This window comes from Garra rufa, chromosome 17 (genome assembly GCF_049309525.1).
Source record: "Garra rufa chromosome 17, GarRuf1.0, whole genome shotgun sequence".
NCBI classification, from domain to species: domain Eukaryota; kingdom Metazoa; phylum Chordata; class Actinopteri; order Cypriniformes; family Cyprinidae; genus Garra; species Garra rufa.
Genome location: NC_133377.1, coordinates 26,603,511 through 26,626,493, shown reverse-complemented (window position 1 = coordinate 26,626,493; position 22,983 = coordinate 26,603,511). Strand labels below are relative to the sequence as shown.

The 22,983-nt window shown below is 37.5% G+C and overlaps 1 protein-coding gene across 1 annotated transcript; it reads left to right on the top strand.

Moving 5' to 3' along the window:
- The first annotated feature begins 4,454 nt into the window (after positions 1–4,454).
- Positions 4,455–22,518, top strand: trps1 (trichorhinophalangeal syndrome I). Its single transcript, XM_073821450.1, has 3 exons — positions 4,455–4,568; positions 8,430–8,552; positions 18,874–22,518. The coding sequence occupies exons 1-3, from the start codon at positions 4,455–4,457 to the stop codon at positions 20,011–20,013; spliced, it is 1,377 nt and encodes a 458-aa protein (XP_073677551.1). The 3' UTR covers positions 20,014–22,518.
- The last annotated feature ends 465 nt before the right edge of the window (positions 22,519–22,983 follow it).

Here is a 22,983-nt window from a genome sequence, read left to right as displayed (position 1 = left end):
AATAAATTAAGGTTTTAAAGGAAAACATTCTGGGATTTTTCTCCATATAGTGGACTTCAATAGGAGCCAATGGGTTGAAGGTCCAAATTGCAGTTTTCAAAGGGCTCTACATGATCCTAGTTGAGGATTAAGGGTCTTATCTAACGAAATGATTGGTCATTTTCTAAAAAGAAATGCATGTCTTGCACTTAGCTCAACCTTATGAATTACATAGTCACGTTTGAAAGGTCTTGCGTGACGTAGGTAGAAGTACCCATGCAAACGCCCTTTACAAAAAAGGTAAAACAACCATGTCAGATGTTTTTGAAGTTGGAGGAGAAAATGAGATGGAGTATTCCCTACCCTGCCTTTTTGAACCGGAGTTCAGAGACGGAGAGCTAACCGAACATGACCTTTCCAATGTGATTACGTAATGCATGAAATCATAGACGCACATCACAGAGCTAGTTCAAGATGAGCATTTGTGGACAAATGGTGGATCGTCTCGCTAGATAAGACCTGAATTTCTTTTCGACTGAAGAAAGAAAGACACATCTTAGATGACATGGTGGTGAGTGATTTTATTTCTGGAAGTGAACTTATCCTTTAATTCTTGTTTTTTGAATCAGCACCTGATCTGAGACGAGAATTTATTGTTTTAATCTCACTAGTTGATTTGTAGATCCAAGAAAATGCTTCTAGATCAGGAGGCAGCCTTTCTGTGACTGGCAGTAACCCGACTGGCCTCTGTGACACACGAGCAGGTGTGCTGGTGAAGTCATGCCTGAACTCTTTGCTCTCTTTCCTGCCCGTCATTGTCAGTCACTTTAACTATTGTTTCGGGTCAGCTGGCCCCATGTTATGACATCCAGGACGAATCGACACAAACAGCATTGAAGAGGACCTTATGGAGGTGACAGATGACACATTTAGAGGCCAGCTGCGGCGCATCCGGATTTCCTCTCCTGTCACCGAGACAGGATGTGTCCTCGGAACTGTTTCTCGGAAGAGGATACCACATATCTAAGGAAGACCTAGATAAGGGATACGGGTGTAGCGATAGTGTCAAAAGGCCTAATGCCTTTGTAGTGGTAAGGGGAGACCGGAGTATTGTTCGGCCTCTGGAATAGATTATTCCAGAATACATAAAGCCGCCTTCTATTTGCACAAGAAGGAGGGAGACCTTTGATTTTTTGCAGTACAATAGGCTACTCTCATGACTACAACCATAAGCCCTCTGAGTGCAAATGGATATCTGCGCTTCACACTTTCAGATAGAGACCCGTCTGTCTTTGATCATGTCCTCCGATTCAATCTGATTTGGAGAGAAAGCCAAGGCTCAGATAGGCTCGTGTATCAGCAGGGTACGCTGCGGTGCGATGCAGGGCAGGACAAAGGGGGTGGATGGGGATTTGGATGGAGATAACAGAAGGGCTGTCTTTGAACGGAAAGCTGAAGCCCATCTCCTCAGAGAGTTTTGGCGGCTTGAATTTGGGCCGAGGGAACTGGTCAGCTGTGGCAGGTTGACGTTTTCCTCCATTTCTGTCTTTTATTTCCTGTAGATGCATTCCCATGTTGTTTCTAGATGATGTACAGTCACAACTTGCATATTTAAAGGGGTAGTTCACCCAAAAATGAAAATTAGCCCATTATTTACTCACCCTCCAGGCATCCTAGGTGTATATGACTTCCTTCTTTCAGATGAATGCAATCTGAGTTATATTAAAAATTATCCTGGCACTCTCAAGCCTTTGAATGGCATGGCAGGTGTTTCTCTTCATCAGTCCAAAACAAGTCCAATAAAGTGCATCCATCCATAATAAAAAGTGCCTCACACGGCTCCAGGTGGTGAGTGTCGCAAATCAATGCATTTTTGTAAGAAAAATATCCATATTTAAAACATATTAATCACTTTAAAGCCAACACTTCATGCTAACTTGTCATACATGGAAGCCCTTCCGGGCGGATGACGTAGGATGTTGGCGTACCACATGAGTCTCGCACAAACCAACATTTGTTCACAGGAGCAAAGAAAGCGAAGTTTATTTACTTTAGCAAAGGAAAACCAGTCTTTTCTTGGTTTATATCGAAATCCTTTGACTACAGGCTACAAGGAGGTCTTTATTTACCCTCTGGAGCCATGTGAGGAACTTTTTATTATGTATAATATGCACTTTATTGGACTTGTTTTGGACTGATGAAGAGAAACACCCACAAATGCCATTCTAAAGCTTGGAAGTTCCAGGATAGTTTGTAATATAACTCAGAGTGCATTCGTTTAAAAGAAGGAAGTCATATACACCTAGGATGCCTGGATGGTAAGCAAATAATGGGCTAATTTTCATTTTTGGGTGAACTAACCATATAACGTGGGATATTGGGTCTAGCTGGCAGTGGCAGAGCTTCTCAACCTTTCTGACTCCAAGGCCCTCCTTTGTCCACAAAATATTCAAAGGCCCAACACTCCTGTTTTCTATAAATTTCAGAATTCCTGAAGTTATAACCAGAATATTCTTATGCAAATGTTTCCACTCTTTATACCTAATAAATATGCATGATTTTTCCAGTCATTTATGGTTTACTGGAAAAGGATTGACCATAAGGATGTTTTTTTTTTTTTTTAATATAGTTTTACCAACAATTTGTACCATATAAAATATGTTAGAGTTTGGCATAAAATGTATAATCATTACAAAAGTGTATATGTATATTCCAGGTCTAAAAAAAATCATAAATTAGGTTTTTCAAAACCCGAGTTGTTTGAAGATGTAGCTTATTTTAATGCTTGTTTTGTCTTATATGAAATAAGTCATCTTGAGGCCCCCTTGGAGGTTTTTGGAGCCCCCTAGTGGGGCCCAGACCACTGGTTGAGACCTATTGCTATAAGGTACCTCATTTCATACAGACTTTAAACGTTCAGAAATGTATAAGTTTATAAAGTTTATTTATAAAAATGTGCCAACTGCTCTACGACGTGTTTAAATAACCTTCCGATTGACTACAGATAATTTGAGACCGTCGTTACTGCTTTCTAAAGACTTGATCCTGACGTGAAGCGTTTCGAGAGCAACGTGAAGAAATGTGATGTGGGAATATTACCCTGAACCGTGGCCTCCCAGGTTCTAGGAGAAACGAAGCTTTCACGGAATATATTAAACCTTATTTATCAAACTGAATTATATAATTACGACTCCGTTTCAGCAAGAGACTTCGGATTTGCGTAAACCCAGTATAACATCCACCTAAGATGGGACTTGATGGTTCGATATGTCTGCAATTGTATCCAGATGTTTGCCGACGGCATTTCGATGGTACTGCCTGAGCCTTGAAAAGTTGATGCAGGATTTCTGAAATTGAAATTGTCAGTAGGGGTTCACCTAATTTCCCTGCAGCTGATTAAATAATTGTTTATTTAATGTAAGAGGCCCCGCGGATTGCCTAAGTGAATTACATGTAATTTCATTTCACCGGCTTTGTGTGCAAATCGCCCCCTTTAAACCAAAGAATCCTTTCTCTTACATCCACACAGCATGCCAAACGCGTTATTAGCCCTTGTTTTCACATATTATATCTCTGATGTGTGTCAGTCTCCAAGCATCCCCCGTTTCCCCTCATCATTTTAACCGTCTCTGCTTTTAGGCACCATTTTGCTGTCCACCTCACCAAAAACTGACGTTTGCAGAGGCCCTTAAATCTCCCTGGTGCTGAAAGCTATTATTTTCAGCTCTCAAACAGACATTTTTCATAGTCGGGACATTGTTTAGCTGCGAAAGTCGACAATGGTCGCGAAACCGGTTGCAGAACCTCGAGACCAGCTGATTACCGTAATAGGTTTAAGACAGAAAGGTGTGATGTTTCTTCCCTGCCTCTTTCACCTGAGACTAGAAGCTTTTAATGGAGAGCTTTATGGGATTGTGGGAACATGCTCATTAAATAAATAGATGTAATTAGGTCCTGCCTCTAATTACTTCAGATTCCTCTCACCAGGACCGAATTAGTCCGACTCCCTAGAGCGCCTAGTGTTAGGCATGCGTAATCAATCACGTACAAACAGAATACACCGGCTACACCCACAGAAAGTACCAGAGTGCAGCAGGGTCATTCATCACAGCCCGCAATGCAAACAAGAACAGCCATTTTGTTGTTTACTGCGAGTACCTCTAACCCCGCGCTACCTGTACGCATACCTTTGTTGTACAGAAATAGATGATTCCAAAAATACATAATCCAGCCTATTATTACACCTCATCCCGAGTGCAGATGAAAGGTAGTGTAAAGTTTGTTTTGATTATGATTAGTGGTGTTTTAACCAGTCACGGTGCTGCGTGATAATGCATGGCACCTAGCAAAGGCCGTGACGGATACCAGATAGCAGGAGAAGCGCTGAGAGCAGATACAGTGATAAACTGGAGCAGGCCAGGAAACAGACAGGGCCTGGGCTCTCTGCGGCCCCTCTAGCCCGCGGAAAAAAAACAATGCATCACCTCACAGCACGGCCAGACGTGGCAGGCGAGAAAAATCGCCCCACACTTTGGGAAAACAAAGACAATCAGGGCTTTCTCTCGTTCGCCTCCCCTCCTTTTCCTTTGGTGAGCAGCTGCAGCAAGCCAGTCAAATGTACGTTTTTTTTTTCTTTCTTTTTTCTCTCGCCAACTTGTCCTTTTTTGAGATGTAATGGAGGGAGAAAGAGATAAAAAAACAGAACCTGGCAGGGCAAGGTACGCATTCGTTTTTACAGATGGTAGACTGGTCCGGGTTGATAATTGAAAAGGAAGTCTGGGATTGTGCACCATTCAACAGGGGAAGGCTATTTCTGGGGTTTCCTATGTAATTGACCCACAACCCGCTCCTAAACACATTCACATCTCAACTTATTGAAACTCCCACTTTTATTTGACTCCGCCCTCCTACTTAAAATGTAATGAACTGTCACTATATCTGGCTTATTTTGTTTAGATACCTGTCGACTTTGGATTGTTTTGGAAATTGCTTAGACCTCATATCAGTCCAAAAAGTTGTTCTTGCAATCCCTGAATCTTGTTTATGTGTATAATTGATGTGTATAATTGATTGTTTATTAACAAGTTAGCAAATGTAAGTTTTTGGTATAGATGGTATCATTCTCTTACTGTGGCCTAGATTTAAGCAGACATGGTCAGCCTCTCCAATTTATATTTTATTTTGTTATTTTGTTTTGCTGTAATAAAAAATAAATAAATAAATATATACAATATATTTTAAATATATAAGGCATTGTCTTTACAATGAACACAAACTTAATTACACTGAACATTTGATTGGAGTAGTTTTTCTTTTTTAATGGTGTTACGTTAATTTTACTGCAGCCAGTGAAAAAATATGCTTTTTACTACACCTGCTTATAGCGGATGAATTGAGAGAACTTTTTCAACCATAAATATTTATTACCTAAATTAAATATATATATATATATATACATACATACATACATACATACACATTTCTGTTATTGTTTTTATTATTATTAGAATTGGGTCATTATTATGGTCACCAGAGTCAGATGCAGATATGATCAGCCTTTCATTCAGATTTAGTTTTGGCTCTAAGAGTCAAAGCTTTTGATTTATATTGTTTTAAATCCAAAGCTTTTGGCTCACTGTATACATAACCATATAAGCTTTCTGGATGGCTAAACAGGAGGCCCAGCACAAATGAATGATTTGACCAACAAGATAAATGTTCAGTTGTGTTCACACTGTGTGTAGGTTGTATGTATATTAACTCTCTGCGGCTGTTGTACGATGAAGGACTGCTGGCCAGGCGGAGTGAACACGTGTGAGCGATTTGGCTCTGGAGCCCAGAAGGCCAGGGAGAGAAATCCACAAAGCTGATGACGGACACTTTGTTTGGCTTGTAACGCTAGAACAGGATAGGAAAGAATAAATCAATCAATCATGTCTAAACTGTCAGGACTAGCATGTGGCCCTCTAAAAACCCCACTGAGATCAGAAAATATATACATTCTTGCTTAAAGGTTGTAAGAAAGCAGTGATTCTGACACAAATGAGCCATAATTCGATTTTGAGATAATCTTCCATCAAGGTATTGTGGGTTTGTGTTGCAGGAAATGTTAGACTTCTTACTGTCTTAAAGGGGAAGTTCACTTACAGAACAAAAATATACCAGATAATGTGCTTACCCCCTTGTCATCCAAGATGTTCATGTCTTTCTTTCTTCAGTCATAAAGAAATTATGTTTTTTGAGGAAAACTTTTCAGGATTTTTCTCCATAAAATGGACTTCTATGGTGCCCTGAGTTTGAACTTCCAAAATGCAGTTTAAGTGCGGCTTTAAACAATCCCAAATGTGTTGTAAACGAACCCAGCAGAGGAAGAAGCGTTGTATCTAGCGAAGTGATACTTTTTTTCCTAAAATAACAATTGATATACTTTTAACCTCAAACGCTCGTCTTGTCTTACTCTGCCTGAACTCTTGTCTTTTCCGGTTCAAGACGGTTAGGGTATGTCAAAAAAATCGCCTTTTTTGTAAAGGGTGTTTGCTCTTTGTATGTTCACTTTCCACCTTTTTTGGTACTTCTGCAGCGATATAGATGATTTTGAAATTATTTTTTAAGTTAAGGGAGAAAATAAGACGGGAGTTTTTCGACATACCCTAAATGTCTTGAACCCCAAAAAAAAAAAACTGAGTTTAGGCAGAGCGAGACAAGACAAGCATTTGAGGTTAAAATAGTATATAAATTGTAATTAAAAAAAAAATTATAGTTTTGCTAGATAAGACCCTTCTTCTTCAGCTGGGATTGTTTACAACCGCATTTGGGATAATTTAAGCTGCATTTGAGTTGTATTTTGGAAGTTTAAACTATAGTCCACTAAATGGAGAAAAATCCTGAAATGTCTTTATGACTGAAGAAAGAAAAACATGAACATCTTGGATGACAAGTAGGTGAGTAAAAGGGACTTCTTTAAATGGACAGTTTACCTACAAATGACAAACTCGTACTGGCACTAACTGAAGTACCAATAGATTATTTAAATGCATTACCATTTATAACCATCAGCATAATATTAGTAGTGCTACAGTACTTACTGTAAAGGATAAAACGATTGATTTGCGCAAGTCTAATGTTTAATGTAAGGATAGTGTCATTATTGTCACGGCAAGCTATTAGAAAGGTGTTTATGTACCTTCAATGAGTATACCTACTTTTTTATGCGCACAATAAGGACGGGAGATCCCTCCCTCTCGGCCTGAAATGCTGGCGCATCAGAATGATGCTCTGCGGTTGCAAAGGGCAGTTGTCAGAGTGACTTTGCATTTGCTGATAACTCATGGAAAACATTGCTCCATCTCATTAAGTTATTGCCATCATTTTTATTCTTTATGGTTGCGCGGGCTACCGTCCCTCATTCTCTTTTCACATTCATTTTCTACGTATCTATGATTAATGGGAGATGTCGAAGCGTAGAGTGAGCAAGCATCAGCGAAGGTGAGATCATAATTAGTTTAGCTGATGCAGGGCCCTCCAATGGCGCATCTGGATGGAAAAATGACCCTATAGGAAGCTGGCGGCGCCCCAAAACTTTTTACTGATACGTTGTGAAACACCCGATGAATCAAGTGCCCTTTTCCCTGCCAAAAAAGCTCTACCGAGTCAAAGCCAAAATTATGTCTGCAGAAAGCTTTCCATTCTAAATGTATTAGAGCACAATTAGGAGCATTGTACTTTTCTGGCAGGAGAAAGGTGCTCCCTGTGCAAGCCATCTGAAGTTGGGCTAAATAAATTGTACACATTCTATAAGGCTAAATGAGTTTTACAGGGACCATAATCGAGATAATTCCTGTGATTTGCCCCGGTTGACTCTCGGGATTCACTTGTAGTTCTGTCAGTTCCCAGTGGATGATTCATGTGGCTATATCTCTCTCCTTTTTTTCCTGCGTGAGTTTATTTTTTCCCCTTCTCTCACAGTAGAGTGCAATATTTCAAGCTACTAGATATTTTGGGAGCCAGCTACGTATTTAAAGGTTCACGTCATGCATGGGTTTGAGAAGGGACATTTATTGAAAGATCAAAATATTTATGTCAGGCCGGTGCGGGCGACCCAGTTTGAAGTTGGTGGTGTTGTCGCTGACACAGTGGTATCTTACAAAGCCTATAAATCACGAGAAGGTTAATTAGTGTTAGAATCAGCTTGGTTCTATTAATTATGCCTCATCCTGGCTTTCTGATTGGACACATTGTGTCTCTCACCATCAGTGCTGCCATATCCAGCTACACCCTGCTGAGTCTTGGGATTTTCTTCTCCCTTTTCCTCCCTCTGCCTCTCTTTCTTGCTTTCTCTTTTACATGACCCTCTCATCTCCATGCTGAGCATGAATCTCCATCACTCTTTTTCTCCACAGCCTGCTTTTTTTTTTACTCATTTTGGCTCTCTTTCTTTTTTATGATTTCAGAGACGGCGGGGCTCAGGGGTCTTCTGCGCCAACTGTCTGACCACCAAGACCTCACTGTGGAGGAAGAATGCCAACGGCGGCTACGTGTGCAATGCGTGTGGCCTCTATCAGAAGCTGCACTCGGTAAGGGGGTGAACTAAGAAAACATCAGTGCAAGGGACGGCGAGAATGCCTCGCCAGCCCACCCACAAATCGCAGAAACAGAGTTCAAAATGAACGGAGAGGTGACAGCGTAGCAGCTCCGGTTTGATCGCTTCATTTCCGCGCTGTCAGGCGAGGACCCCGGGGGAAGAGCCCTTTTGGCCTTCCTCAGCCCTGCAGCCAGCTAATGGCCCTATGGAAGTAATTTTGCACCAGCTGGGAGCCCCACTTCCCACAGTCCTAACAAACACCTGACCTTAAAACCCAAGACACAATGCCTACTGGCACAACCTTAAAAACCCAGTCAAGTGGAGGCTTTCTTTAACATTTATTTACTTTCATGTAGTTCCAAACCCATATGAATTGCTTAAGAATGCATTCTTACACTACCAGTCAAAAGTTTTAAGATTTGTAATGTTTTTTTTTTTTTAAGAATTATTTTCTGCTCACCAAGCCTGCTTTATTTGATCCAAAATACAACAAAAGTGGTGATATTGTGAAATATTTTTACTATTTAAAATAACTGCTTTCTATTTGAATAAAGTTTAAAATGTAATTTATTCCTGTGATCAAAGCAAAAATTTTTGCATCATTACTCAGCATTTAATTGAAATAAAAAGCTGTTGTGACGTTTTAATCTTTACCTTTCAAAAGCTTGGAGTCAGTGTATATATAAGAAATGATTGAAATTAATATTTTTATTTAGCAAGGATGCTTTAAATTGATCAAAAGTGATGATTAAGAAATGTATAATATGACAAAATAGTTCTATTTCAGATAAATGCTGTTTATATTCAGAGAACCCTGAAAAAAAAATCACTCAGCTGTTTTCAACAACAATAACAATAATAATAATAATTATAATAATAATTGTTGTCTGAGCAGCAAATCACAAATCAGATATCAGAGTGATTTCCGAAAGATCATGCGACTAGACTAATGATGCTAAAAATTCAGCTTTGTAATCACAGGAATAAATTACAGTTTTAAAATATTTCAAATTAATTCACAATTAATTAATTAATTAATTACAATTGTACTGTTTTTTGCTGTATATTGGATCAAACACAGGCTTGGTGAGCAGAAGAGTCTCATTTAAAAAACCTAAAAAAATCTTAATGTTCAAAAACTTTTGACTGGTAGTGTATTTACAACAACAACCTGGCATGGAACACAAAATTAGATGTTTAGTAGTATGTCTGAGCTGCTATTTTTTTCGATATTATATAGGTAATGGCAACTACATATTTTTTTTTTAGTGGCCATCTACTTTCATAGTATGCAAAAAAGCAACTTGGAAAATGCTAAATATTTCTTTTTGAGTTTCAAAGCCTGTAAGTCTATAAATGTCAAAGTTTGGAAGGGTGAAAAAAATGATAGAAATGATAGAAATTTGTTTTAAGCTTTTTAAAAATCTCCTTTAAGATCCAGAATGTTACACACTATAGCGTAAAGTAAAAATCCCAGTCATTCTCTCCTCAGGGGTATTGATTTATAATAACTTGCAAACCTTTAAGAACAGAACTTTGAGCTCTGGAGTTTTTAAATCCGCTTTTGCTGAAGCCATAAGCTTGCTTTATTTTATCTTCTTTTTTTAAATAATCATTCAGTTTTACACTGGATTTCCTCCTTGTAGAAAACTACATTAATACCAATAATTCTGCAAAGACATTTCCATCAGTCAAGGAATCGTGATAAGCAAATCACTCTAAAAGAAAATCACTCTCATAAAGCACTGTGAATCTGTAAATTATGTGAACATTATGTGAACAGTCAGTCAGTCTTATTCATATTTATATATATATCTTCATTTGGTTTTAGTTAGTTTTTCACAGCGCTTCATTGGATTGTAGTTCTTTCCCTCATCAAAGCTGTTAAATACACAGTCTTATTGTCCAATTTTAACCCTTCAAATCAAAGTTTGTAATGTTGTCATTCACCTCATAGCTGGTTGGTTTGATTTATAGCTTATAAGTAACAAAGACATAAATAGGAAAATGCTTCTGAAATGAAGGCCACTAAAAAACTGAGAAGGCACTTTTGCATTTAATTGTGTATACACACCCTTTCTGCTTATCCGAAAAATATCCACCATTTAATACAAACAAGAAACTTTTTAAATATAATGAATGTTTAGAATACATAAAGCAGTGACTATTGTATTCATTCTTTGGGTTAGTCTGTGTGAACTGTGCACAAGGAAAAGAATCTGCTCGTTTCTGGACTTGGCCACTAAATGACTTAATTTGATTTGCTTTATCGCCTCAGTTCTCTGCTCTCCCAATTTAATTTCGATCTGAATTAGCATTTTTTCCCCATCTGTAGCCATACCTAAAGCTTTGTCTCCAGCCTTGAAAGTGTTCTAGTGTTCTTCTATTTCCTTTGAAATGGTGTCTGGATAAACATGACGGGTAAACAGACTCGACAACATGTGAGTAATTAAGCCGGAGAAACTGAAAAAGCATTGTTGCTGGACTTAACGTTGGTTTTGCATTCTAATCTTTGGAGCTCCTTCAGAATTGGGTCAAGTCTGTGAGCATTACGTTTTTTTCGTGTCTTGATGTGCAATGTCAGAAAGTGCTCTTTGCCTTGGTGGCCTCAGGCTATCGGGACCAGCGCCTGGGTGGCACAGGCTCGGAAACAGGGGGCCGACTGAATCAGTGTGGTCGGCTGGGGTAAGGCATTAGGCACCGCAGCGCCCGGACCACAAGAGGCTCTTTCAGGGGCCATGCCACCTGGTGGCTTAAGTCGTGCTAACTTGACCCAGCACAGGCGCTCACATCTGCCCGTCTGTCCGCACCGCCTCATCAGAGAGCCTGCAATCAATGGGCGCTTCACAGCCGAGCCTGTGAAATACTGGACGTTCTATTTACTGCCCCACATTAAACACTGTCTGGAGTAAATAAGTTTCCTCACGCTGGAAGTTTTTCTAACTTTGACATTTATGTTGGAGTTCCATCATGCATTGATGCAGCAGCTGTACTGATGCTCGCATCACTCTTTGCTCTGGGTTCCCGGAACAGAAAAAGTAGAGTGGCCGTGACTTTAAGGGAAATGGGAATAATTCTCGACAGTTTAACAACTGAGATCACACTGATATTAAAAGCTGAAGGAAGGTGAATTTGATGAGAGTGGAACACAGTGGTTTCAGGTATTCTGGTTAACTAGTTACAAGAGAAATATTGTGAAGTATTATTACAATTAAAAATTGTGAGCCATTTCAAAATATATTATCTTTATAAATTCATTCCTGTGTTGGCAAAGCTGAATTTCAAGCAGCCATTACTCTAGTCTGCATTGTCACATGATTCTTCAGAAAATAGTCTAATATGCTGATTTGCTTAAGAAAACTTTTTATTATTATAAGTGATTATATCAATTGTGCTACTTAATATTATTGTGGAAATCATAATACATTTTTCAGGATACTATAATGAATAGAAGTTTCAAAAGAACAGCATTTATTTGAAATGGAAATCTTTTGTAACATAAAAGCCTTTTGATCAATATCATTCATCCATCATGAATAAAAATGTTAGTTTATATTAATAATATGTATATAAAAAAAAAACTTAGTCCAAACATTTAAATGGTAGTGTACAATAATAATAATAATAATAATAATAATAATAATAAAATGTTTTACAATTCATTAAGTAATTGTATTGCATAACATTTACATATACTGCCATTCAAAAGTTTGGAGTAGGTAAGATTTTTAATGATTTTTAAAAGAATACTTTTCTGCTCATCAAGGCTGCATTTGATTACAAATACAGAAAAAAATGTAATATTGTGAAATATTATTGTGATTTAAAATAGTGGGTTTCTATTGTAATATACTTTAAAATATAATTTATTCCTGTGATGCAAAGCTGAATTTTCATCATCATTACTCCAGTCTTCAGTGTCGAACAATCCTTTAGAAATCATTCTGATATGCTGATTTATTATCAGTGTTTAACTGTAAACAGTTGTGCTGCTTTTTGTTTTTTTGAATCTTAAATTTTTTTTACGATTCTTTGAAGAAACTATAAAAAGAACAGCATTTATTTAAAATAAAAATCTTTTGTAACAATACAGTGTATATTGTTACAAAATATGTTTTTAATTATTTTAAATCACAATATTTTACTGTTCAAAATTAATTTAAAAAAAATGTATTATTAAATTTATACTTTTATTCAGCAAGGATGTGAACAATTGATAAAAAGTGACAGTAGACTTGTTAGAAAAGAATTTTGTTAATAAAAGATTTCTATTTTGAATAAATGCTGTTCTTTTTAACTTTCTGTTCATCACAGGTATCACAGGTTCCAAAAAATAAAAAATAAATAAAGCAGCACAACTCTTTCCAACATTGATACTAAATTTGCATATTAGAATGATTTCTGAAGGATTGTATATTTTAAGTATATTAAATTAGTAAACTGTTATATTAAATTGCAATAATATTTCATAATATGTGACCCTGGACCACAAAACCAGTCATAAGTGTCAGTTTTTCAAAATTGAGATTTATACACGAGATGACAACTATTTGAAAATCTGGAATCTGAAGGTGCAAAAAAAAAAAAAATCTAAATATTGAGAAAAATAACGTTTAAAGTTGTCCAAATTAATTTAAGTTTTGATATATTAATGGTAGGAAATTTACAAAATGTCTTCATGGAACATGATCTTTATGATCTTAATGATTTTTGGCACGAAATAAAATTGATCATTTTGACCCATACAATGTATTTTTTGACTGGTTTTGCAGTCCAGGGTCACATATTACTTTTTTTCTGTATTTTTAATCAAATAAATGGAACTTTGATGAGCATAACATTAAACATTCATTATCCCAAACATTTGAACAGCAGTGTATATTACTACTATGTTGTATTAGCACAGGATAAAACGAATCATGCATTGAAAAGCTGATTGATGATAGTTGACAGAAAAAAAAGTCACTATTAAGTCACTATCTGCTATTTTTGATGTAATCTTTTATGACCTTAAACCTATTAATAAGGACTGTCACTTTACGTTTCATAAGCTTACATTTCAGTATACAAGTATACGGTGCTGGTAAAACTGTGTATTTGTCCTCAGCTTGTATACAAAACTAGCAGTAGATCTGTATTTTATTGGTTCTAGCTCTGCGCACACCTTTAATGATACTTACAGCTGTGTGCGTGATGATCTAAAGCCTGTACAATCCAGCGGTGGACCGAATGACCAATTTGGGCATAGTCCTTTTTTTGCGCTCTTCTCTGTGTTTTTACTGTAAAGTAGCTTCTGCAGTGGACCATCAGGTTGTGTACACGTCACACTCCACTAGAAGCTAATAAACAAGATGTGGAGACGTCTCTCCAAAGCCCTCGGGATTCTTCGAAACACTGCCGATTGGCTACAGGATTTGTTTGCCTGATGTTTCTGTTTTTGGTTTCTGCTGTAAGATGCTGAGTCATCTTCCACAGTTTGATTTCTGGAGCCAAATAACGGCAGCAGAGCTGTTTAGTAGAAGATATCTCACAGACTTTCAGGTTCTCGGTTTGATAAATAATCAAGTGACTGTTTCACTGATGGCGCGGTAACGCAGGCCAGCGGAGACTGTGTCCTTCATGTCAGCCTGGCAGTCAGTTTCCAGTAGAATTTTTTATATTTTTGAATAAAAAAATTTATACGCTGTACAGAAATCATTTCATAATACTGTAGCACCTCATAAAACCTCACTGTAGAGAGCCCTAAATGGAGGTCTGGGCTCCTTGTGCCAGAACACATTGCAATAATAAATGTCTCTCAGATTTTATCTTCTAATAATAGGACCTGACATGCGCCCTAGCTGTGCGTCAATGCCCGGCATAAAACTCGCGGCTGCCTCCGTTTTTCTGATTCACCGTCATGGAACTTTTTATGTGGGACGCAGAAAGAAAACGTCGTTCGTTCTCCAAAAAGTTCTCGCAGCTTCTGAACTCTGACCACCCGTTGGAACAAGAAAGCCCAAAAGGTAGAAAGAAATAGCTAGAATAGCAGCAAGGTTTTTTTTTTCTCAGACAGCACAGTCGAGACAGGCCTTCCAGGCTCCTTTGAGCATATAATACATTTCCGTGTTTAGGAAAAAAAACTAAGCTAAGGTACTTAAACTGTCAAAACTAGATAAGATGAAATAAATTGAGAGATACCCAAGGTTGCTAAATAGATCTGCGGTATATTATTACAAAAGTGACTTCTTGTAGAACTATTTTCTTTTTGTGCCATATGCATTTATCATATAATTTTATTTTTGCATTTTTAAGGGATTTTTGTTGGAGGGTCGGTGTGGTGTTGTCATGTACATTTAGTGCCATACACCATTTATTTTATTTGCATTTTTTGTGATATACACTACCAGTCAAAATTTTTGAACAGTACGATTTTTAATGTTTTTTAAAAAGTCTCTTCTGCTCACTAAGCCTGCATTTATTTGATCCAAAATACAGCAAAAACAGTAACATTTTTAAAATATTTTTTACTATTTAAAATAACTGTTTTCTATATGAATATATTTAAAAATGGAATTTATTCCTGTGATTTCAAAGCTGAATTTTTAGCATCATTACTCCAGTCACATGATCCTAAAGAAATCATTCTAATATTCTGGTTTGCTGATTAAAAACATTTTTAAAACACAAAGTTCAGAAGAACAGTATTTATTTGAAATAGAATAAAAGTATTAAGGGTATTGCTTAATAAAAGTAATAAGAAAGGATACTTAATCCCCAAAAAGTAAAAATGAAAAAAAGTATACTGCCTCCAAGCTTTTGAATGGTATAGTGTATAACGTTACAAAGGCTTTTTATTTCTGAAAAAATGTACTTAATGGTTTAAAATATTGATAATAATAATAAATGTTTCTTGAACAGCAAATCACCATATTAGAATGATTTTCAAAGGATCATGTGACACTATCAAAATAGAGAGAAGTTATTTTAAATGGTAAGAACATTTCACAACATTACTGCTTTGGCTATATTTTGGATCAAATAAATGCAGGCTTGGTGAGCAGAAAAACATTACAAAACTATCTAATCAAAAACTTTTCACTGGAAGTGTACATTCTAATTTAATATACACACACACACACACACACACACACACACACATACACACATATATATATATATATATATATATATATATATATATATATATAATTTTTTTTTTTTTTTTTTAAGAAACAAAAGCTAAGTCTGACAGAATTTACTCAATATTCAGGGGCCACCAAACTCAATCCCCCTTTTGTCAGTTGTTCATTTTGTCAAAAGCTTTAAGACTTTAATATCTCTTGTCTGGTTTGATATTTGAAACAGAAAAGTCAAGAACTCCTAGCCATAAATAAATCAAGCACTGTTCATTTTGTTAAATAATAATGATCCTTACAAAGTTAGACTGAAAAAAAATAGAAAGAAAATGAAACAGGAAAGAATGCCCTGTTTCTGTAGTGTGCATTTAGGGCCTGACATGGTCTGGCAGTAGAGGGCACTCTTTCTTTTTGTCTGGCTTTCATCCCCATCCTCTCTTCAGACAGACAGCCGGCCTGACATGTTCCAAAGAGTGAGCGCTTGCATTTTAACACCATCCATCACCGGGCATTAACCGAACTTAAGCAACACTGTAAGATTTGTTTTAGATTTAACTCTGGTCCCCAGTGGCCAAACATTATTGAAAATATGCATCTCCTGTTTCTTCCTCTAGAACATATGGTGCGAAGCCAAAGGCTACGTTGATACGGCTTTGTTGGAACTAAATTTCTACATAAATTATTTTTCCAGCTTTTAAGGGAAAAATGGGTACCAGAGAACTGATATTTTCCTTCGGTCATACTGAAACATTTGTGTTTCCCAAGACTGCCTTTTTTTGAGAGAGAGAGAGAGAGAGAGAGAGAGAGAGAGAGAGAGAGAGAGAGAGAGAGAGAGAGAGAGAGATTGCTTTCTTTACCCTAAGAACATGACGGTGAATCTGGGTGCTACAAAGGCAAGTGGCTACCATACATGATTGATTCCCCCGATGTGCCTCTACCTCAAAGTCAACAAGCAGTTGGAAGGTGCTGGTAGAGGGGGAGCGACATGGTTCTTCTGCCAATTATCTCTGGCTCTGGGTGAGTCGTGGGTGATCTTTGCATCAAGCGAGGGCTTGGAAGAATGTGTCTGGCAGTGTAGCAGAAGACTAGATGAGTTGCGTCACCTTACTGAAGTTTTCCCCCCGAGCCACTGCCTACCCGGATGGAATCTGAGCTCAGAAAAATAGATTACAGACAAGTGCTCCATTCTTTCCCTCCTGTTGCAGGTCTGCCACTGAAGGAAATATGCATATCTCACATCTCTCCAACCACAGTAGTTTCCATTTTAGTGCAGACGTAAAGGATGAGAAATGAGAAGGAACATACTGTTACTTCGGGCTTTTTCTTGTAAAGTAGCACAATTGATAACAGTTTCACTCGTTGATTTCTGCCTCTTTCCGGTAGTCAAGTCACTTCACTCGTTTATATCTGTAAACTCACTGTACTGCATTTGAGTTTTTGAGCTAGGCTTACGTAGTCCAGTGAAAATAAAGCAATAATTAATAGCCATTTGATGGCAGATTATTATGCTAACCAGCCTAATTACAGGAGTGTGTCCTCTGAGTCCCAGAAGGGATGAATCACTCCACTGAAATCACAATATTAGATCAGAGAGACGTTTTTATGAGGCAGTAAATAGATCAGGTCCAGTCTCGCACACCTTTGGGGGAAACGTGTGAATATTTGTTTGCTTGGATGAGTGGAAAGTGTACCCGACCATTCCCAAATCTGGTATTAAAAAGCGTTAAATTTTTAACACTGAAACTCTGGTTCAGCTTTGTGTTTTGGGGTTTTTAAAAATTTAATTTAAAAACGTGTCTACATCTTTAGAAATGCATTGTTTTTAAATGGATTTGATGCCTGTGATTTAACTATTAAGTATATAATAATAAAAATAAAAATGTTACTCCTTGAATACATGTGAGTATATGGGCTATTCTAAAGAACTGGTTCATAGTCAGAGTTGAAAACGTCTTGAAGAAAAAATTTATTTTCCCACAAATTTTGTATTTATGCAAATTGTATTATATCCAAGGTAAACATTTCTAGTAATTGTGCGGTAATTCGCATATTGTATTTTCAGAGTTTTGTAATATTTGTCCTCTCCCCAAATTTGTCACTACCGAAACACAGTAATATATAATTTAATAAGAAGGGTTATATTGACCTATTAAGATTTTGCTCACATCTTCCTTGTAAATATATATATTTTTTTCTATTTTATTAAAAAGTTTTCAGAGGTATATCAATAACAATTACAATTTTGACAACATTTCAAGTTTGATTTATGAGATTTGTTGTATTTTGAATCCAAATTTTCTTTGTAAAAGGCAAGAAGTTGATCATAATGATTTTAAACTTAAGGATTCATTAGTTTGAATATGCATTAAACCAAACATAATAAAAAAATAAAATAAAAAAAAAGATAATAAAAAAATCTTATTAATCATCTAAGATTTAAATACTTACATGCTTTAAAATGTTTTTTTTGTTTTTGTTTTTGGTTGTGGGGCAGCAGTTTGCACCAGCTCTGTAGAATGGCCCATATACATCTTAATTATTCTAAAGGTAATTTTTTAATTTTTTTTATTTACATTTTAATTGAAATAAAGCCTAAATGAAATCAAGTAGAAATATATCATGAAAAACTTGTGAAACTTAAATGAAAATTAAAAATGTTGCCTTGGCAAATAACCGAAATAAAGTAAGTTTAAGTTGTACTAAAATGACTAAAACTTTATTGCCGTTTTAGCTAAATAGAAATAAACCCTCAGAACATTATCCTCGCAGTAGTTTTTGTATGTATGAATAAATTGAATTTGAAGTCCTCCTGAAATCAAAATTTAAACTTATTTACTTTGTTAGCTCACATTGTTAGACTTGAGGTGAACAAATAGTCCCTGCAAATTAATCCACTGAAAAAAAAAAAAAATGTTTGTCTTGGTAATCTTTAATTAAAATCTGAACATCTGCTTCTGCTCTGAAATGACATTTCTTCTCTGATGACGCCGTTGCTACAAAGCACTAAAATAAAACTCCGCCCTCAATTCAGTATTCTGTTTCAGCTGGAAATACGTCACTATACTGAAGTAAAGTTGGCAGCAACTTCTAAGTTCACATGACTTTAATGTTTTAACATATTTGTAGTTAAGAAAAAGAAGCATCATGTCATCATGCCAATTTCAAAATCTAACAATCTACATGTCTCTCTTTCAGACCCCCAGACCGCTGAACATCATCAAGCAAAACAACGGCGAGCAGATCATCCGCCGACGGACACGCAAGCGTCTGAATCCCGACCCCGTACCATCCGAGCAGGTGGGGTCCAAGCAGCAACGTGTCAACAGCGAGGAGCGTCTCAACGGCAGCCCCTTAGAGAGGAGGACTGAGGAAGCAGGATCCGATGGGTCTTTATCGCGTGCCGAGGCCCAAGCGCAGCTGGGTAAATACGAGGCTTACGGTCCCTCGGGACCCAAAAGTCACCCAAGCCCCCGCTCCACCCATGCCTTCCTCGTCAACCAGACGCTGGAGATCCACAAGCGTATGCCACCCCTGCATATGCACAAAAGCCCTGCGGATGGCGGCGCCGAAGGCAACGGGCTCAGCGCAGGAGCACCTCAGGGCGGGGATGCCAAGGGTGGTTCTGAACGGGGAAGTCCTATTGAGAAGTACATGCGTCCATCGAAGCAGGCCAGCTACTCTCCTCCTGGAAGTCCTATTGAGAAATACCAGTACCCGTTCTTTAGCTTACCCTTCCTCCACAACGACATGCAAAATGAAACAGACTGGTTGCGCTTCTGGACTAAGTACAAGATGTCTGTGCCGGGCAACGCGGGCCACTATTTGAGCCCCGTGGCTGGCCTTCCCAATCCGTGCCAAAGCTTTGTGCCTTACCCTACCTTCGGCTTACCGCCTCATTTCCCTCCGCCGACCCCTTCAGGACCCGAAAGCGACACGCCTCTCGATCTAGCCATGAAACATTCCAAACCCAGTCCTACACCCAACGGGACCCTCCCCGCCAAGGAGAAACGGGCGTCGCCCGTTTGCGAAAGGGAGCGGGAGACGGAACGCTCGGAAGAACCCGAAGAGGAGCGCCCTGCTTTGCAAGTCCCCAAACCGGAGAAGGTCGATCAGGCCACGCAAGATGAGATCTCAAGCAAATGCGCCCACTGTGGCATTGTCTTCCTGGACGAGGTCCTGTACGCCCTGCACATGAGTTGCCATGGTGACGGCGGGCCCTTCCAGTGCAGTATCTGCCTGCACGCTTGCACCGACAAGTACGATTTCACAACACACATCCAGCGAGGCCTCCACCGGGCCACCCCCGAGGCGAACGCCAACCCCTCTAACCAATGAGCTTTACAAACCTGCAGTCCGAGCACAACTAGAGCGGCGAGAAAAGCGAGCGCTTGTACGAATGAATGCGTTGAACTTTTTTTGCTTGAAATGTGCCAAGGCGGATCATGGTGCCTAAGCAGCCAATGCAAGAAACTTCAGTCAGCATAGCATTTCTGTGGGAGCTCACACACACATACACTTCGAACGAACAAAAACTGCTTTCGGTACATGTAGCTATTCAGTCTAGATATATTTTCGTTAGTCCAGATATGTAATTTTCGACAAGGCAGTTCAGCAAGCAAGGTACATCTACTCCAATTTAACGCTTTGTTTCTCGTCGTCGTGTGTTTTATGGAAAGTTCTCTTACCTGGTTCTGATGAAAATGAGGATGTGTTTCTGCATGTGTGGCTCAGTGTAGGAAAATGTGGCAGTCGTCTGTCACTATGGCAACAGCATAAATGACTGCCGTCCTCAAACAAACATCCAGCATCCTCAGGGAATGTGTATGGCTGAATAGACAACATTAGTTTATAGTCTGTCTCTAGTTAACATTATACTAAATGTCTTATGGTTTTCTGTTTGTTTTTGTGTTATAGTTATAGGCTTAGGTAACTCAAGTCACAGAATTCCATCAAAACTTTTTTCAAAGCTGCTGCCTTAGTTGCTGGGATGCAATTCTCTACTCTAGAATTTGGGAAGGAATAAAAAAAAAATATTTTTTTCTAGGTTGTTAATAGTAAAAGCATATTATCAGTGCCTGATATATTGTACAAAGTATTTTCTACATGAGATATGTTGATATGCAACATTGAACTCGCATCTGAATAAGGGCCTCGAGTTTGGCTCTGACAAACGTTTACATTTGCAAATGTAGCAAACGACGTAATGAAGCAACACCTGAACTCTTTTTTTTTTTCTTCTTCTTCTTCTTCTTCTTCACAAAAACAGTAAGACAATTAAATTTCCTTTCCTCCAAAGGTGGAATATTAAACAAAAGTACTATTTTTGTTTTTTTCTTTTTTTAATCTTTGGCCACAAAAGGGCACTATTCATTCCATTTTCTGTTGCGTCTCCTTATCATGTACTTGTGCTTTGTAGTCGATGAAGAAGCTTGTATTGGACTGAAGTCTTCCTGTATTTTTCTCCTGCTCTTCTGAAACCGAACATTCAAGGGAAACTGATGAGTCTGTGCTTTATTTGGACATTTTACGGGAGCCAGTGCTCTATAATATAAAGATAATAACTTTCTGCCAGTCTAAATTCATTCTGTTCCGCCTTTAATTCTAAAGAGCAGTTGAAAACACCTTTGACTTGTTTTTAACCATTTTATTCAGTGTACTGTTGATGAAACGTAATAACTGCAGGTGTTTCTGGTGCCTTTCGATGGCAGTTGTCTCAAAGAGGCATAACATTGTTATTTATATTGTTGTTTCACCCAGCTGTACTTTGGTTTTTATGCTCCTTTTGCAATTTTTAGCATGTGGAGTGGACTGTCTACCTGAGCGACTGAAACGTGTTTTAATAATGAGCTCAGAAATGATCCAAACAAACCTTATCAAGTCAAGTGCTTGATATATGTTTTAAAGCTGTTCATGCATCTTCAGTTTTCCATTTTATTTGAATAGGAAAAAACATTTGAACCTCCCAGATTCGTTTTTGTTTGCTAGCAAACAAACAGTTTTTTGTTGTTTTTGTTGTTGTTGCGCTCTTGTGTACTTCTCCACACTTGCTCCTTTTCATGGTCACAGGTTCAGAGTTGGGTCTAGTCTGGCTTCTTACAGACTGTCTTACAGACATTATTTATATGAACTGGGGAGAAGGGGGAGAGATTGAGGCATCGAAATGTCAATTTACTCTCTCTCAGTTTCTCAGAAATAGCCTTACAACGCTGCTTAACTGCAAATGCCTCTTAAAAATAACTGAAATCATTATAGAACGTCGCTTTTCAACAAACCATTTATACAGTTGGGTATTAAATAACATAAGATTCTTTATTTTTATTTTTTGTCTAAATTTTCATGTTAATTTGAAAATGTTAATGCTTGCACTTCAGTTACTCTATTGCAAAAGAAGAAAGATGAAATGTGTTATTAGCATGCTAAGTACAGGTACTGCATTATAATAAATGAAAGAGATCTTGCCTATGTTTGAAGGCCTTAGCAATATTGAAACACAAGGAGTATTTGATGGAGCCTGGAAGCTTGTTTGGCCGAGGTCAAGGCAAAGGGCATAAATATGTAAATGTTTTAACCATTATTCTTAGAATGTTATTGTTTTTACACTTGCTGCATTTAAAGTGCATAGATGATGATTTTAGGATTTTCTTTTTTTTTCAGCTGCCACCTTAACTTTTATTTTTATTATTTTTTTCTTTATTTTTTGTGTGGTAGGTTTTTACAAAAAGGCAAAAAGGTTCAATAAAGATGGCAAAGATGTCTGTTACATCTAAACTTGAATAATAATGATGATGACGATGATAATAATAATGATAATAATAAAATAATAAAACATTTTAGCAATTTTTCTGTGTACCTTATTGTGTCATTAGAATGTTTGTTTTTGGTCATTTTAGGTTCAGTGATTTTATTTCCTGCAATTTTTAATGATTTGATGATGTTTTCTTTTTTAATATATTAGGGCTGTCACAGTCTAATGTCGAGTAACCAGCAAAATACCGGAGAATCTATAAAACACATTATTACACTATTTTTTCAAAGTTGCATGATATAAGAAACCCATTTAAAATAAGCATAATGCCAGTGTGAATTCACAAACGCTACGTTTCAATTATTCATCTAGGAATGCCATTTTATCAGATTTGTAAGGTAAATCATTTATAAACCTACGCAAACAAGAGTATACATCAATATCTTTCTCAATATGCTAACTGTTAATAGCAATTTCAGAATAAAAGCTCAAACCCTCACTCTGAGTTTACACATTTGGATGTCCACATATTCAAGAAATTACATTGGCTGTAGTATTTT